The sequence below is a fragment of the Parus major genome, chromosome 12 (genome assembly GCF_001522545.3).
Source record: "Parus major isolate Abel chromosome 12, Parus_major1.1, whole genome shotgun sequence".
Taxonomy (NCBI): Eukaryota; Metazoa; Chordata; class Aves; order Passeriformes; family Paridae; genus Parus; species Parus major.
The window spans coordinates 13,220,371-13,234,883 of record NC_031781.1 but is presented as its reverse complement, the minus strand read 5'-3'; the positions used below and the strand labels follow the sequence as shown (position 1 = coordinate 13,234,883).

The following is a 14,513-nucleotide window of genomic DNA, read 5'->3' as shown; positions in this document are numbered from 1 at the left end:
ATGCACGCAGTTCCTGAACACACCAAGGCAAAGACCCTGCAGATGAGTTAAATTAGCACAGTGCAAACTGTCACCAAAACTTCGATTTATTATCTGAAAGATCCTTTCCAAAGGGTCTGAATTTGGGGGTGAATCACCTTTCTACCAGCAACCTGAGGGCTGCCTGAAGCCCTGCCAGTGCTCTGCCGTGTGCTCTGTGGAGCTGCACCGACAGAATTACTTCTGATGTTGGCTTTTCTTACCTAACTTAAAGAATTATGTGCCATAGAAAAGCTGCCTAATGACCGGACAGCATTATTATCTGGCATGCAGCAGCATAGCAGGACGATAACTATTTATTTACTCTTTATGGATAATGTTCTGTTATTTTCTAGTCTTTGGCAATAGCAAGAGAGCATCTGATATATACAATATTGGTGTGTATCCAATTGTTTGTGAACATCCCAAGTTTTGAAACATGGTTGTGAGAGAGGAATATAAGCTTAAGCTTGAAAGGCTAAAAAGCAGAAAGCCCCACACGTAAATGCTATTATACACTTAATGAGGCAGGGTTTAAAAAAAAAAAAAAATCAGCCACACAAGTTGGTTTTATCAAAGAAAATGTATAAATAACAACCAGTGATTCAAAGTGCCTCACAAAAGGAAAAGCAGGGACGGGAAGCTAGCACTTCACTTGTGGCATTCAGATAATAGTATTTACTACACTAATCTTTTGGGCTTAGCAATTGACAATCAATATATTATTATCAACAAGCGTTAATGCAAACAAAAAGCTTCTATTTCTTTTTTTAACTGTGTTTCCCTAAGTCCCTTAAATTTAATTAAAACCAGACAGCTCTCCTTCTAGTACAAATTAGAGTTAAAATCATATTAAATATTTGTTCCACGGGAAAACAAAAGTGTCAGCTTGTGCTACCAGGTTTAGCTGTTTCTTTTTTTCTCCTTTTTTTTTTTTTTTACACACAGAGGGGAAAAAAAAAAATACCAGCTACTCAAAGTTAAAATAAAGTCTCTCTCCCTCCCTCCCCGTCTCCCAAGACTACTGTCTATAACATGTTGTTCCTTATAGAAAGTGGGATATGGTGGCATTTGCTTGATTAACTTGCTCGACAAAAGTGACAGCTGCTGTGGGTGCATGTAGCTAAGCTGCACAGCGCAGTTCCGCCTTTGTACATCTGTCAGCAAAAAAGGAGGAATAAAGAGTGAAAAGAGACAAATTGGTCCCAAAAGGCAATCCATTCAACTCAGGAGGTTTGCTCTATTCAAGCACTCGCTGGGAATCTCAAGTGCTAGGTAGCTTATTCAATTTCATTCATTCTTTAGAATGAGCCCTCAAGTGTTTAATTTCTTATTCTGTTGAATAAAAGGGGAGCTTTTTTTTTTTTTATTGGAAGCATTAATTGTAAGACTAGCTGATCAATGCCTGCAATATTAACTCATTGCTTATTTTATGGTTAGCTGTGTGCTCCGAGAGCCGCAGCCACTAAACTTATTTCTGTAATGTGGGCAATGTCACACCAATTTCTGTTCTGGAAAACCTGGGCACTCACAGCAATGTCGTTCTCAGTGCCCTGAGCCCTGTGCCCTGCCCGGCTTGGGGGAATGATCCAAATCCTTGGCAGGTGTAAATCCAAAGAGTCGCCGGGTCATTATTGGTGCCACCCATGGCTGCGGCCAGGACACGACCGAGCCAGATGCTCTTTGCCTGGGGGTTCAGCCCTGAGCCCACTGCAGGTTTGGCCCTCTGTGCTGGAGGAGGTTTTATAGCTCCAAATGCTGAGCTGCCTTTGGGTGATTCTGTGGTCCCCAGTGAAGGGCAGGGCAGGGGAGCCCATCGGCTGGGCTCTGTGGAGTAATACCCAGAGCAGCAGCAAAGAAAGTGACAAATGGATGGGATGGGGTTTGCTGCATGGGCAGGTCTCTGCTTGCCATTGTGTGGCAGAAGGTCCATTTCAGTCTCCTCACTGACACTGGGGACCAGAATGATGTTTGTGCTTGAGTGCCTGTGGCTCTTCACCCACCTCGGCTCTGCCACCTCCTCCTCCAGGGCCACCTATCTTAACTCAAGTGTTTCAGACACATTTGTGTCACCTGTCTCTGCTCTATGCCCACTCTCCCAGCCTGGGGCACAGCTGCATATCTTCTGCAGCAACACAAAACTCAGGTTTCCAGAACAGCCTGAAACACAGCTGGGCTCAGCTCTGCCAGCCTGGCCAAGACTTTGCTAGCAGTGCTGGGGAGCAGGCTGAGTCACGCTCCATGCTACCAGTGTCCAGATCCATCCACATCCAGCATCCCAGCAGAGCTGGCCTTTGGAAAAGGGATTGCATAAGCTGCTGTGTATGTTCATGGTGGGAACATCTCTTTATTTCTGGTAGACAAGAGTAGATTGCATTTACTGTGAGGCCCTGTGCTTTGGGCTTGCCATCTTTACCAAGTTTTTGGAGCAGCAATGACTGCCAGGAACCAACAGTGAAAGAAACGTTGAGGGAAGGTGGAGAGGAGCACTTTGGTGGCCACAGAAGACTGAATGGACAAGAATGATCCTTCCATGACTGCCACAGGGCAATCTGGGCTTTGGGTTGCAGGGCTGAAGCCATTTCTGGTGTACGATCCTGGCTGTGCTAGTGAGCACACCAAGAGTGAAGGAAGGACCGTGGTGCCTGTGGCTGGCAGGCTGCTCCTGAAGAGTTCCCGCTCTCCATACAAGTCCTCCTCCAACACTGGCAGCTGTGTGCACAGGGCTGGTCCCCAGACAGCATGTCCCTGTGCTGCTGTGGCTGCATCCCTGCCTTCCCTGTGGAGGTGACACCTGCTCAGGGGAGGTGGCTGCCGTGAATACATGTGACAACGCCGAATACCCAATTTGATCTCAGGGCCACCCAGGACTGGGATGGACATGGCTCTGTCAGCTGTCACCTACTGTCAGCAGTTGTAAATCATCACAGCCCCACTGTGCCTTCCACCAGCTGAGCTTCTGGCCCATTGGATAGGGATGCAAATGCCAGAAACAAAGAGTTGGTAATTTTATCTATTTATTTTTTTTTCCTGGCTGATCAAACTGCTTCGAGCTGTTGCCTGAGAGCATGTTCAGTTTTCCTTTGGGAAGACTCACAGTCAGCCTCTTCCTCTCTCCCTTCCCACCTCTGTGGTCCCCTCACTTCGTGCTGGCTGGCTCAGGGATGCTGTGGTGGCGTCTGCCCAGCATCCAGTTCCTCGTCTTTGAAACACCTTGAATTCAAGGGTTCATTTCAAAGCTGCCTTTCAGCAGCTTCAAAACAAGCCCATGTCCTGGACAAAGAGAGGGAGCCAGCCAGCATTCGGAGCCTCTTTGTGCAGTGTGTGTCACAGTTTTAAATAGATTTGCCCTGCTTGGATTGGTTCTGGTTGGAAAGCGAGTACTGAAATGAGAGGTCATAGGGGAGAGTTACTATGGTAATTGAGTAGTATCACCAGTAGTTTTGCTCTTATGAGCATTAAAGCACATAATAATAGACAAACAACAGTGGTTAAAGCAAGCAGGTAGGATTACTATGTTCTTTTGTCAGAAGTATATAATGTCTTGTAGTCAGTTTTAAAGACTTCTCAACCCCAAATCCACCCAGCAGTCACCTGCTGAGTAATTTTGTATGCCTAATCTCTAGCCCTTAACTACAAGCTTTCTGCTAATTTGAGGCAAATGGGTATTTTTGACACTAAATAGGGCAGTAAAGAATCCCTGACCTAGAAAAACTCTGTTCCAAGGCACTGAGAGCAGAAAAATATTCTTTCAGCATCCTTGCGAGACCTTTGGAATGACATAAAATAGCTTTGACTAAACTGTGCTGCAGCCTTCGATTAATGGTTTGCAGAAACTTGCTGAACATCCCTACTACAACTTCCCCCATAAAACTTGTCACTTCAGATTGCCATCAGCCACCACAACAATAATCATTTCATGCCTATTGCTAATTGCAAGCACAGCTGAGGCTCAGCAGGGTGCTCTTGCACAGTCCCAGGCCTTTATACCAGCCTCAATCTGTTGTATGGCACTTGTTCACACACAAAAAAACTACCAGTAAAGGCAGAAAGAGGCAGAGTCACAGGTTCCTTGTAATCCCTCTGCTACCCTGCTGACAACCCAGCCCTATAAGCATTCCTGGTTTTGTCCCACTCTTTACAAAAGCTGAAGTGACCTTAAGCTACTAGTATGTAAGCTTTTGAATGAAGAATACAGCTCCTTCAGGTGCCTTAAGAAGCAGTGTTGCATCTGGCTTACGAGATTCTGTTTGCAGCACTCCTGGGGTGAGCTGTGGCTTCCTGTAACATGTAAAATATGAGTGTGAACTGAAGGTTCATGGCAAGGAACAGGAGGTCATGCTTCCATTCAGCTCACACCAAAGAGAACGGGGGTTTGCAGATGTTCCTGGGTGTGTGTAATGACACCACCTCCGAGAAAGCACAGGAACCCAGCACAGGGCTGGGTTTTGATAAAATGTGCCACATTCAGTGTGCTACTTGCAGATTTATTCATACCAATTTCTACAATTTATGTATTCAGAGACAAACTTGCTATTTCAGGAACTTATTGATCATGTTTTTGCATTCAAAAAAAAAAAAAAATTAAGGCAGAGGGCTGGGGAAAAAGGAAACTTATTGCTCAAGCTGGTTGGGGTGTTGGATCAGTATCCATAGAAGTGCACCTCTTGTAATGCTCCAGCTCCTCTAATGCCCATCCTGGTGCATCCCAGGTGGCCCATGGCCCACCTCATCTACCCAGCCTAGCACCCAGCAATGAAGGTTCCTGTGAAAGACAGGAGAACAGGAAAACAAACCTGAAAGAGGGATCAAATGCTTTTCTGTACAAATACAGTACCTGCTTGCAGTGTCTGGGCTCTGGCAGTGCATTTCCTCTGCTGGGGCTGGCTCATGGTGTGCAGCCATGGGGGTTTGCCTCTGCTAGAGCCCTGCTCCCTTCCCTGCTGACATCCTGCTGGATGAGTGGTACCCACCATGTGTCCAAGAGGATGCAGGCTCCACAGCCTGTCCTCGCCCTGTGCCCCAGACCGAGTGTAAATTGTCCCCTAGGTGGGGGACAGGGATGCCAGCAGCACCAGGAATGTGTGTGTACTGCAGTGAGCTACATGGTGGGGTTTTGTCCATGGGCTTGGGCCATCAGTGAGGTCTATTTGTTCTTTACAACCAGGCATGAGGACTTTTTAGCAGAAAATATATTTATGGTATTTGGTGTGCTCATGCCACAGCTGTGCTGTGGCTCCAGAAATGTGCCTGAAATGTGTTGCAAACCCCTTGGCAGAGCCCCAAAGTTCAGTATTTGGCCTGTGGCCTCTGCCCTTTGTCTTTGGGGACAAGCCACAAGGCTGGAGCTGGATCCCCAAGGGGACCCTGTGTCCCCAGCATGAACCCCACTGCCCCTGAGGGAATGGCAGACCCCCTTGGGGAAAGCAAGGTGGCCAGTGTCCCCACAGGACCACTCCGTGCTCTTTTGTCTGAGGTGAATACGTTTCTGTTTAGGAGCATTTGGCTTTTTTGTTGTTTTTTTAATAATATAGTCATATGCAAATGTTATCTTCTTTGGTAGGTTAGTCATGAATCAGAGGGCTTATGCGTCTTATAGCACATCAACACTAGCGATAGCTAAAGGGAACATTTAATTTATGGGCTAACTTATTTTTATGAATATGCAGGGCTTAAATTCAGCAGTTGGTGTGTGCTCTATGAAGTGACGTGACGGTTTTGTGTATCAAGATCAATGAATTAGACTTTGTCTTTTTCTCATAAAGCAGAAAGTCTTAGGAGTAAGTTGGCTTTGAGAAAGAGAGCTCCTTTCATGCAGCCGAGCGCTACGCCTGGCTGAGCCCTTGTCAGCCGCTGCTCGAGAGGAGAGGGGTGCAATTCACATTTGGTTCCAAGGAGTTTGCACTTCCCCAGAACCCAGAGTGTTAAAGTGCCCTCCAGAAACACAGAAAAACATTTAATTTTGCTTACTCTGAAGGTCTTGCAGCAGTAAAGTCACCTTGCCAATAACCTCCAGGCAGAGGTTATAATTTCTGTTTGGGATCACAGAGCCATGTGGGCGTGTGTGGTGTGGGACAGACAGAAATGACAGGACCTGCCCCTGCCAGGGACTTCTCATCTCATGTAGAGTTGACACAAGCACCCAGCAGATGAAGGGAGATGTAGGGAGGTGGCAGGGGAAGGGAGAGGGTGTGTATGTGCAGCACACAGTTGTGCCGTTCTTCTGGGGGTTTTGATCTGAAGAGGTGGCAGAAGGGGAAGGAGGTGTTTGGCTGACCTGGGCATCCATGTACCAGCACAGTCCTAGATCAGAGCTAGTGTCACCCAAGAGCATGACTCAGTTAAGTACTGATTGCAGAAAAGCAGCTTTATGAACATTAACATTTTCTCTGTTTTGTCCACGTGGGTGTGCAGCATTTCATGGGAACCCAGGCAGATCCCCCAGTGACAGCAGTAGCTCTGTGCCACTCAGCCACCAGCTGGCTGCTGGCTGTCCTGGGTCAAGGTACCTGGGACCCCAAGGGCATACCCAGGGACACTCTGACTTCTCAGAGTAGTCTGAGGGATTGGAAGGTATGAAGCCCACTAGACCTTCATGTCTCCTATGCTCATCAGGTCCACACCAGCTGCCCAGGTTGCTTCACTCACTGTTCAGCCTGTCACAGGACCCCAGGTGACAGCTGAGAGCTCCTGCTTGCCAGTCTCAATTAGTCTCATCCAAGCTCTTGCCAGGTTTCTGGCCTGGAGATGAAGGGTCAGCAGAATCTCTGTCACAAGTTGCACAAGGTGTGAGCACTGAGCATGAGGTCACCACATGCCATTTCTTCGGTGACTCTTTCATCTCCTTATTTCCTCCATTTTTTAAAGAGGTGGTGTAGAAGTTAAAGCAGAGGAACATCTTTGGAGCTGGGGGAAAGCTGTTCCCTGTGCAGCTCCCGGGTGTGCTGCTGCACAGTTCGGAGATGTGTGTTGAGCACACATTTTTGTGGTGCAGGGCTGTTTTAGACTCATTTGTTTGCTTTGGTGAGCCGTATGCCACCTTGTGGGTGCTGGTGTCAAAGGATGGAGGGTAACAAATCAGTGGCCTCAGTTTTGCAGTTACAGAATGTTCAGTTGTCTCCATTCCCCTGCTGCTCCAGCGGGACAAGGGCATGTTCTGTGTCAGAGACCCCCGACCCGAGGGGGCAGCAAGACCTGACTTGGACTGGAGTGAGGTTTTAGGCTCGTTGGGAGGCAGCTGCATTCCAGACTAATTTGGATGGTGCTCTATCAGGATTTTCATAAACTGGTCTGATGGGGTTTCTTTTATCTGGTCTGCAGTATGGGATTTGATCTCTGCATGTAAGAGAGATCACGAGATGGGTGCAACTGTGCATAGGGAGGTGTGATGGGTTTTTGCCTGCTTTGTAACCACCCCTTTGTACTGAGCACCGTGGAGAGATTTTGTGGTTCCCCAGCCACCCCCCAGCCCTTGCTTTTCCTCCTCTGGAGGGCTCGCTGCTCATCTGTGTGGCATCAGACGTGCAGGACTCTGATCCACAGCCCACCAGAGCCTTCCTGCACTGCGGGAGTGGCAGGCTGCTGCCACACTGCTGCGAGCCTTTTTCACAGACTACAGCACAATTTCAGCCCCTGGAGGGGCCCTGTGAGTTCAGCAGCTTGAAACAAGCTGATTTCTTTGCTGCTTTTCCATCTTTCATAACTGTGAGGGTGAAAGCAGAGCATTTCCCACACAGCCTGGGCAGGCACCTGTAGGTGCTTAGACCAGCATGATGTGCTTTCCCCTCAGCCAAACCTTGCCCCGCATGAGCCTCCCCTCCACTCACCCTCGGGGACCCAGACTCATCCTGTGGCTGTTGAGGATTGAATTTGAAGATGGTAAGTAACCTGAGTGTGGGACTGACATCCTTAAAGGGAGGACCGTGCTCTCACTGTGGGGGAAACAGGTTAAAACATGGCTCGAGCCAAACACACATCACTGCTGGCAAGTGCCATCAATGGCAAAATCAGATTACGAAACCTTGCGGTGCTACTGGTGGCCATTACCCTCCTAATAAGTTTGTTGTTGTTATTGTTGTTGTTAAAATTTTCAAGCTCATGCATGGAAATTCTGTGTAAGAGCAGATGCCTGTCTCCCCTCTCAGTCTGTGGCCCCAGGAGCGGGCTGGCAGGTGGCAGAGGTGGGTGTGGGGGGTGCTGGGGGCACAGGTGTCAGTGGGTGCTGGAGAAGTCGTGTCTCTCTTGCAGCAATGGTACACCAGCTCCATGAGTGTCGTGTGCACCTGGCTGACAGACCGCATGGACCTGCAGCTCCACATCTACCAACTGAAAACTCTCATTAGGATAGTAAAGGTGAGCACCCAGAGTGTGCCACGGCCCCTCGCTGTCGTGTCTGTGTGCCTGCAGCTGTGTGGCACCTGCTTTAGGCAAACTGTCACCGGCAGGTAAATTAAGGATTTGTTAAAATTCTTTACAAGAATGAAGATAGCTGTGTCTATGGCAGGTAGCACTGGATAGACAGGAGCTTTAAATGCACAGGGATGTAAAATACAGGTGTGCAAATAAGAACAAAGTAACTCCTTGCATTAAAAACAAAAATCAAACTCTCTTGCTATTTGACCTTACTTGTACAGTAAGTGCACCAAAATAAGCCTTTTTGTGGAAAAAACCACCAGTGATCTCTGGTGTTAAAATGGGTTAAATCCACCCAAAAGTTTTTAATGCTGTTTTGCTAGAAACATTTAAGCCCAGCTATGGGTTGTGATTATTGTCAGAATGCAAATGAGGTTGTTCTCATAGTTAATTGAAGTTGTTTCTTTTACAATGGGTGTATATAATCAGCTCTAAGAGATCACAAAGGTGAGATAACATACCCTGAAAGTAGCATTTTTTTCCTTAAGTGCACGTGTATGTGTATATGTGTGTGTGTGCGTGCCTTGGACTAATGATAATTATTTCAGTGTGAAATCACAGTGGTTTACATGAAATAATAAGATCACAGAAGGGGGTAAATATATTTTTGATCATTTTAGGTTCTATCTAATGCTTTTTGGTCTCGTATTTTATAATGTTTATGGTCTTGTGTGCAGTGAACACATTGAAGGCATGAATAAATTAAAACTGAAATGCATTAAATGTGCTTTTCATAACTGAAAACAACAGGCACAGACAGATTATTCCTGCTTGTCAGCTAGCTGAGGAAAGCTTTTTTCCTTGTGCTTTATTTATACCAATATTACATTCAGAAGCAGCTATAACAAACCCAAGGACTTTCTGAAATAGCAGAACAGTAAATAGTTTCTATGCAGAGCACAGAGCAGAATTAAATGAACAACGAGACCAGAGTTTTATCTCACAGAGTTGAGAAGTTTTTAAACATAAATTCAAATAAGAGATGTTAATTGTAATATCAAGGGAAGTATGAGAACGATGGAAATACAATTTCAGATTGAGGTGAAGAAAGGGAGATTTAAGAAACATGTGCCCCATGCTTATATTTACATATCAGTAATTTTGTCCAGTATCCTGGACTTAGTTTATTTAATCCCTATACTGTAGGTAGGATTGTTTAATATGGAGCATTCCAGGAATGTGTAATCGTGTCTGTGGGTAGTGGGGATAAGCATCCTGCTGCTTGAAGAGAAATAACTGACATTAGAGGCAGGATGAACACATCCAGGAGCAAGGGAAGTTAGTTGGATCAGAGCCCTTTTATTGCTTTGATGTCTTTTTAGACACCAGCCCACCCTACCCAAAGCTCCCCTGAGCTGCTTTGAAGCTGCCCAGCCTGGCCCACAAAGGCAAGGCTGGGGTCACAGAGCTGTAATTTGTTGCCCAAGGCGCCCTAAAGGGAGCTCTGCCACGCCAGAGTGGTGGCCAGCAGGGATGTCCCTGTGGCCTCTGTGCTTCCCAGGTGATGCAAAATGTCCCCAGGGCTGGATTTCCCAGCCTGTGCCATTAGTGGCCCCACAGGTGGGCTCCTGCAGAGGAGCTGGTGTTGGCCCTGAGCTCTCTCTGTCTCTGCTCTAGAAAACGTACCGAGATTTCCGATTGCAAGGCGTGCTGGACTCCACCCTGAACAGCAAAACCTACGAGACCATCCGGAACCGGCTGACGGTAGAGGAGGCCACGGCGTCGGTCAGTGAGGGCGGGGGGCTCCAGGGAATCACCATGAAGGACAGTGATGAGGAGGATGAAGAGGATGACTAGGGAAGCTGGGGGTCGCCTGGTATCCGTGCATGTACCTCGTCTTTAACTCAGTTAGCCACATTAGGAATTTTTATGTCAGCTCTAAATGCCCATGAGAAGTTTACCAATACAAATGCCATGTTAGCTGTGTGGTAATAAGATTAGCACCTCTCTTTGATTCATCAGTTTCCTAATTTCATATCTATATGTTCATAAGCAATATGGAGCACCATTGTTTAATACTGTTAATGGAAAAACTACATAGAAAACATCCTAGGTGTGTCCCTGTTATTAAAGTTTAAACAATGCTTCATTAATGTACTGTATATACATTGATGGTAAATTGTTGTGAAGATGAGTGACTCGAGTCCTTTCATTTCTTTCTCTTCTGTGGATGCCAAGTGCTTAAAATTAATTAAAAAAACAGCTTTGTTTTTAAAAGAAAAACCAGGCAATTACAAATGATTTTTTTGTTCTCTCTCTGTTCATTTAAAAACCAGAAAACAAACAAACCCAGACAGCCGTTTGAATCATTCTGCATCCTTGTTAATGTACCAGGCTCTTCCCTTCAATATGCAGTTAACTCCATAGAGACTACATCCCAAAGGATTAGTCATTCTAATTGCCACACCAGATTAATCCTATCATTATGGATATATCATGCCACATTACAAGTCCAAAGCAGTTGTTTTATGTTGACGTTTGCTCCTCTAAATGTTACATTTTTGTTTAAATTTCAAATAACCGTGTATGTACAAAGACAACTTTAATTACAATCTTAGACTCTACAAATGTGTTTATAATAATATATTGAATATTTATTTCAGTAGATTGTAACCATAATTTACAATTCCTCTGTTTCACAATGGTTTTTATATATGTCATGTACATTGCATTTTGACCAGTAACTGCATGTCCATCAGTTCCTTCTCCAGAGCTTTTACTTTCTGTGTAAAATAGTGATCCATCTTGCTTTTTTTGCCTTATACAAGCCGACAGTTGTAAAAGTGTGAGAACTGTGGCTTCTCAATAAATAACTATTCAGATGTCCTAATAATAAATTATGGAGTCTTTTTATGTCTGCCTTAGAAAAAAAACCAAACCAAGCTGAGATGTAAGAGCCCCAACCTCACAGAATAAAGGCATTTTCTTTTCTCATGGGTGTTCTTTAGTTTATTAATTAAGAAGATGGTTTCCTGATTCGCTCCCCAGGTCAGGACTGGGAGCACACTGTCTGTTCCCCAGGTACAAGGGCATTTCTGCTATGACTGCCACAGCTGTTTCCACTGTTACCTGCACTCTGTGTCCTGTGATTTGTCCCTCAACATCTAAATGACGTCTGCTCTGGTTCAGCCCCTGTTTTTATATGGCCATCAGCTTAACCCAACACCTCCCTTCAAAAGGCCTCAGTCTGTTCTTTAACTTCTCCCAAAGCAGCCAACTGCAGCACCACTTAGACACACAGGGCAGAGACAAACCCCAAGCTGAAATTAAATAAAAGTCTGGTTTGATGGAAAACATGTTTAATGGAAGCACATTTGAACTGGCTGCCCAGAGAGGTCATGGATACCCCATCCCTGAAAATGTTCAATGTCAGGGGCTCTGAGCAGCCTGGTGTAGTGGAAGGTGTCTCTGCCCATGGCAGGGGATTGGAACTAGATCATCTTTAAGGTCTTTTCCACACCAATCCATTCTGTGATTCTCTGTTAGGCTCAGAGATTTCTGAGAGGTTTTGCAGTCCCTCCCTCCTATCAGTCAATCCACACCAGAACTGATTCCTGTAGCCCAGGTCTCAGTCATTTGGGAGAGCAGAAGAACTGATGTGCTTTAACCCCAAACACAACAACCTGCTGCCAGCCGGGGAACCAGGACAAATGTTCACCCCTCACAAATAGATGGGCAAATGGAAAAACATCCTACCTAGATGAGCCCTCCTGACATAATGAACTATTAAACTAAACCATCTTCCAGAGCCCAAAAGACATAAGACCCACCCTGGACATATGGGAGGAGATTGGGACCTCTGGAACTGCCTGTGAAGGGGGTGTTGAGTCCCAGACTGGGCTGGATTATGGAGCCTGGAGCATATTCACCTGCAGTGCTGGATTTTTGGGTCCCTTCCCTCTGTGTCAGAGTTTAGCATCTGCTGTGGGGGTGCTGTGCAGTCCCACCTGGCTGGCCACACTCTACACATTCAGCATCCACCTTTCCCAGGTGTCCTGGGAACACCACCCCCCTTGGAACAGGGGCATTAGCAGGGGCTTCCCTTTAGGAGTGGGTGGTGGATGCACACATTTAGCACCATTTACATGTTGAGAAGTCATCTGATGCACCAGGATAATGAATTTTGAACCTTAACTGTAGCCCAGGAGAGTTGATTTTTGACTTGCTCTATGCTGCTGGTAGAGGGAAGCACATTGCCAGAAAAAGCTGCTTCTGAGGACTTAGGCAGGAATATGGCTTTGTGACCACTGACACAGGAAGCTTTTCCCTCTTCTTACCCACCCTTCATATGTGCAGCTACTTGGCCCTGAGTCCTCAGAGGAACTGAGGGGTAGTAGTTGAGTGTTCAAGTCACACTCAGTCTATCAAAACCAGTTGAGATGCCTCTGCAGGTCTGTCACTGGCATGCGCACAAAAATATTTATTCCTTGACCTCATTATGCTTGGTGCCTTCAATCCCACCCTGAAGTCCTCCCAGGACTTCCCTGGCAAAGCAAGTCTCACAAGATATAAGGCAAAGAACAAACTGCAAGCACCACCTGGTCCTTTCTTTCCAGAGGGCTGAGACCCACTTGAGACCCACACACATACTGCTGCACATGTGTGTTCATGCCCTCTTTATCCTCTCCCTCAGCTGTGACAAATATTTATGTGAAGGACAGCAGCTCCAAGAGGAAGTCCTAGGAAAGCCTTGCTGAGGTGGTCACCAGGCTGGTAGCAAAGAGCACTGAAGGACATAGAAATTTATAGCTCTGCTGGCAGTCAGGCAGAGCAGAGCTGGAGAAACAGCTTGATTCTGCTCTGGAAATGTCTCCCTTTTTTTTTTTTTAAACACAAAATATTTATTGGGTAAAAACACAGCCCACTTCCACCTGCCACCTTTCAAAATAGTGAGCCCTGCTCAGTTTTTTGAATGAGAGAGTGTGGGTGCAGCCTTCAGGAGATGCTCCTTGGCTGAGCGTTGCTAACGCACGGCGGTGCCTCCCTGAGACAGCAGTGGTTGGACACCCTCGAGTGAGTGCCTCTGTCATGAGCAGTGACCCTATGGCCTGTGACAGCTTTTTGTGTTCTCAAACCCCAAAAAAGCACCCCGGAAATTCCACAGCCCTGAGGTTTGACCACAGAGCAAGGCTCACTATTTTTAAGGCATTTGGACCCAAAAGATGAGCTTCAAGGTTATGTACTTCAGTGTAAGCAGAGAGATCTAGCATACAGCGTTGCTGCAAAGCAGGATTTAACCTCCCACTCCACAGCCTGCAGCTTGTGGCTGAGCAAAGGAGTGCAGTGCACCCTGATCCCCTCTGCCTTTAACCCTGCATGTGACATGGGGGGTGCTGGCAGCCCAAGCCTCTCCTAAATGGGTTCTGCACTGTGGTACCAGGAGTGGGAAGAGCCACCTTGGGTCAATCCTGCAGAAATGTCAAATCCAGTATGGTTTAGTTTTGCCTGAAAAATACCAGTCTGGGTTGAAATCCCCCCTGGCCACAGACTGCAGTCTGGATAGGGCTCAGCTCCTGCAGAGCAAAGCAACACCTTGGGCAGCACCCAAAAGAGCTTGTGGATAGATGAGAGCACTGGCCAAGGTGCCTGAGGAATGCAAAGATCTGCTGCTGGCTCACTTCAGCCCATTGCTGTGATGGAACAAGCTCCCACAGTCAAAGGACTTTCTGCCAGTACAACCACACCTAGATGAAGAATCTGCCTGTACAGTTATGTCAGTCAGTTTTGGGAAAAGAGGAGAATTTCATTCTTCTGCCAGCAAAATTTTAAATGATAGATCAGGCCAAAACTTCTCTCATATTTACAGGGAAGTCCAGCGAAAATATCCTTTTTTTGACAGACTTACTTAAAGCATGTGGCATGGACACTGAAAATGCTATCAACTATTTGACTGACAAGTGTCAGCAGCTGTTCATCCAATTTGTTTTATATTTCACCAACTAACAGATTCTTTCCCCTCTGCTGTAATGCATGTCTTCTGGCCCATAGGCATCTTAGAAATTGCTTTTCTGCCTTTCTAGTGACCAAAACGTCAAAAATATTAGAAGACAATTTGTGTTCAGAAGCATAAACAGGCACGCAAT

At 46.3% G+C, this 14,513-nt stretch overlaps 1 protein-coding gene across 21 annotated transcripts in view; it reads left to right on the top strand.

Annotated features, from left to right (window-relative positions):
• Window positions 1–11,364, top strand: part of CADPS (calcium dependent secretion activator) — a 205,842-nt gene extending 194,478 nt beyond the window's left edge. For all 21 annotated transcript variants that reach the window (XM_033517383.1, XM_033517380.1, XM_033517378.1 and 18 more), the window contains 2 exons: window positions 8,266–8,370; window positions 10,048–11,364. In XM_033517383.1, the coding sequence (XP_033373274.1) occupies window positions 8,266–8,370; window positions 10,048–10,227 (285 nt within the window). In that variant the 3' untranslated portion in view covers window positions 10,228–11,364. The remainder of the gene's footprint in view (window positions 1–8,265; window positions 8,371–10,047) is intronic.
• Window positions 11,365–14,513: the final 3,149 nt, after the last annotated feature.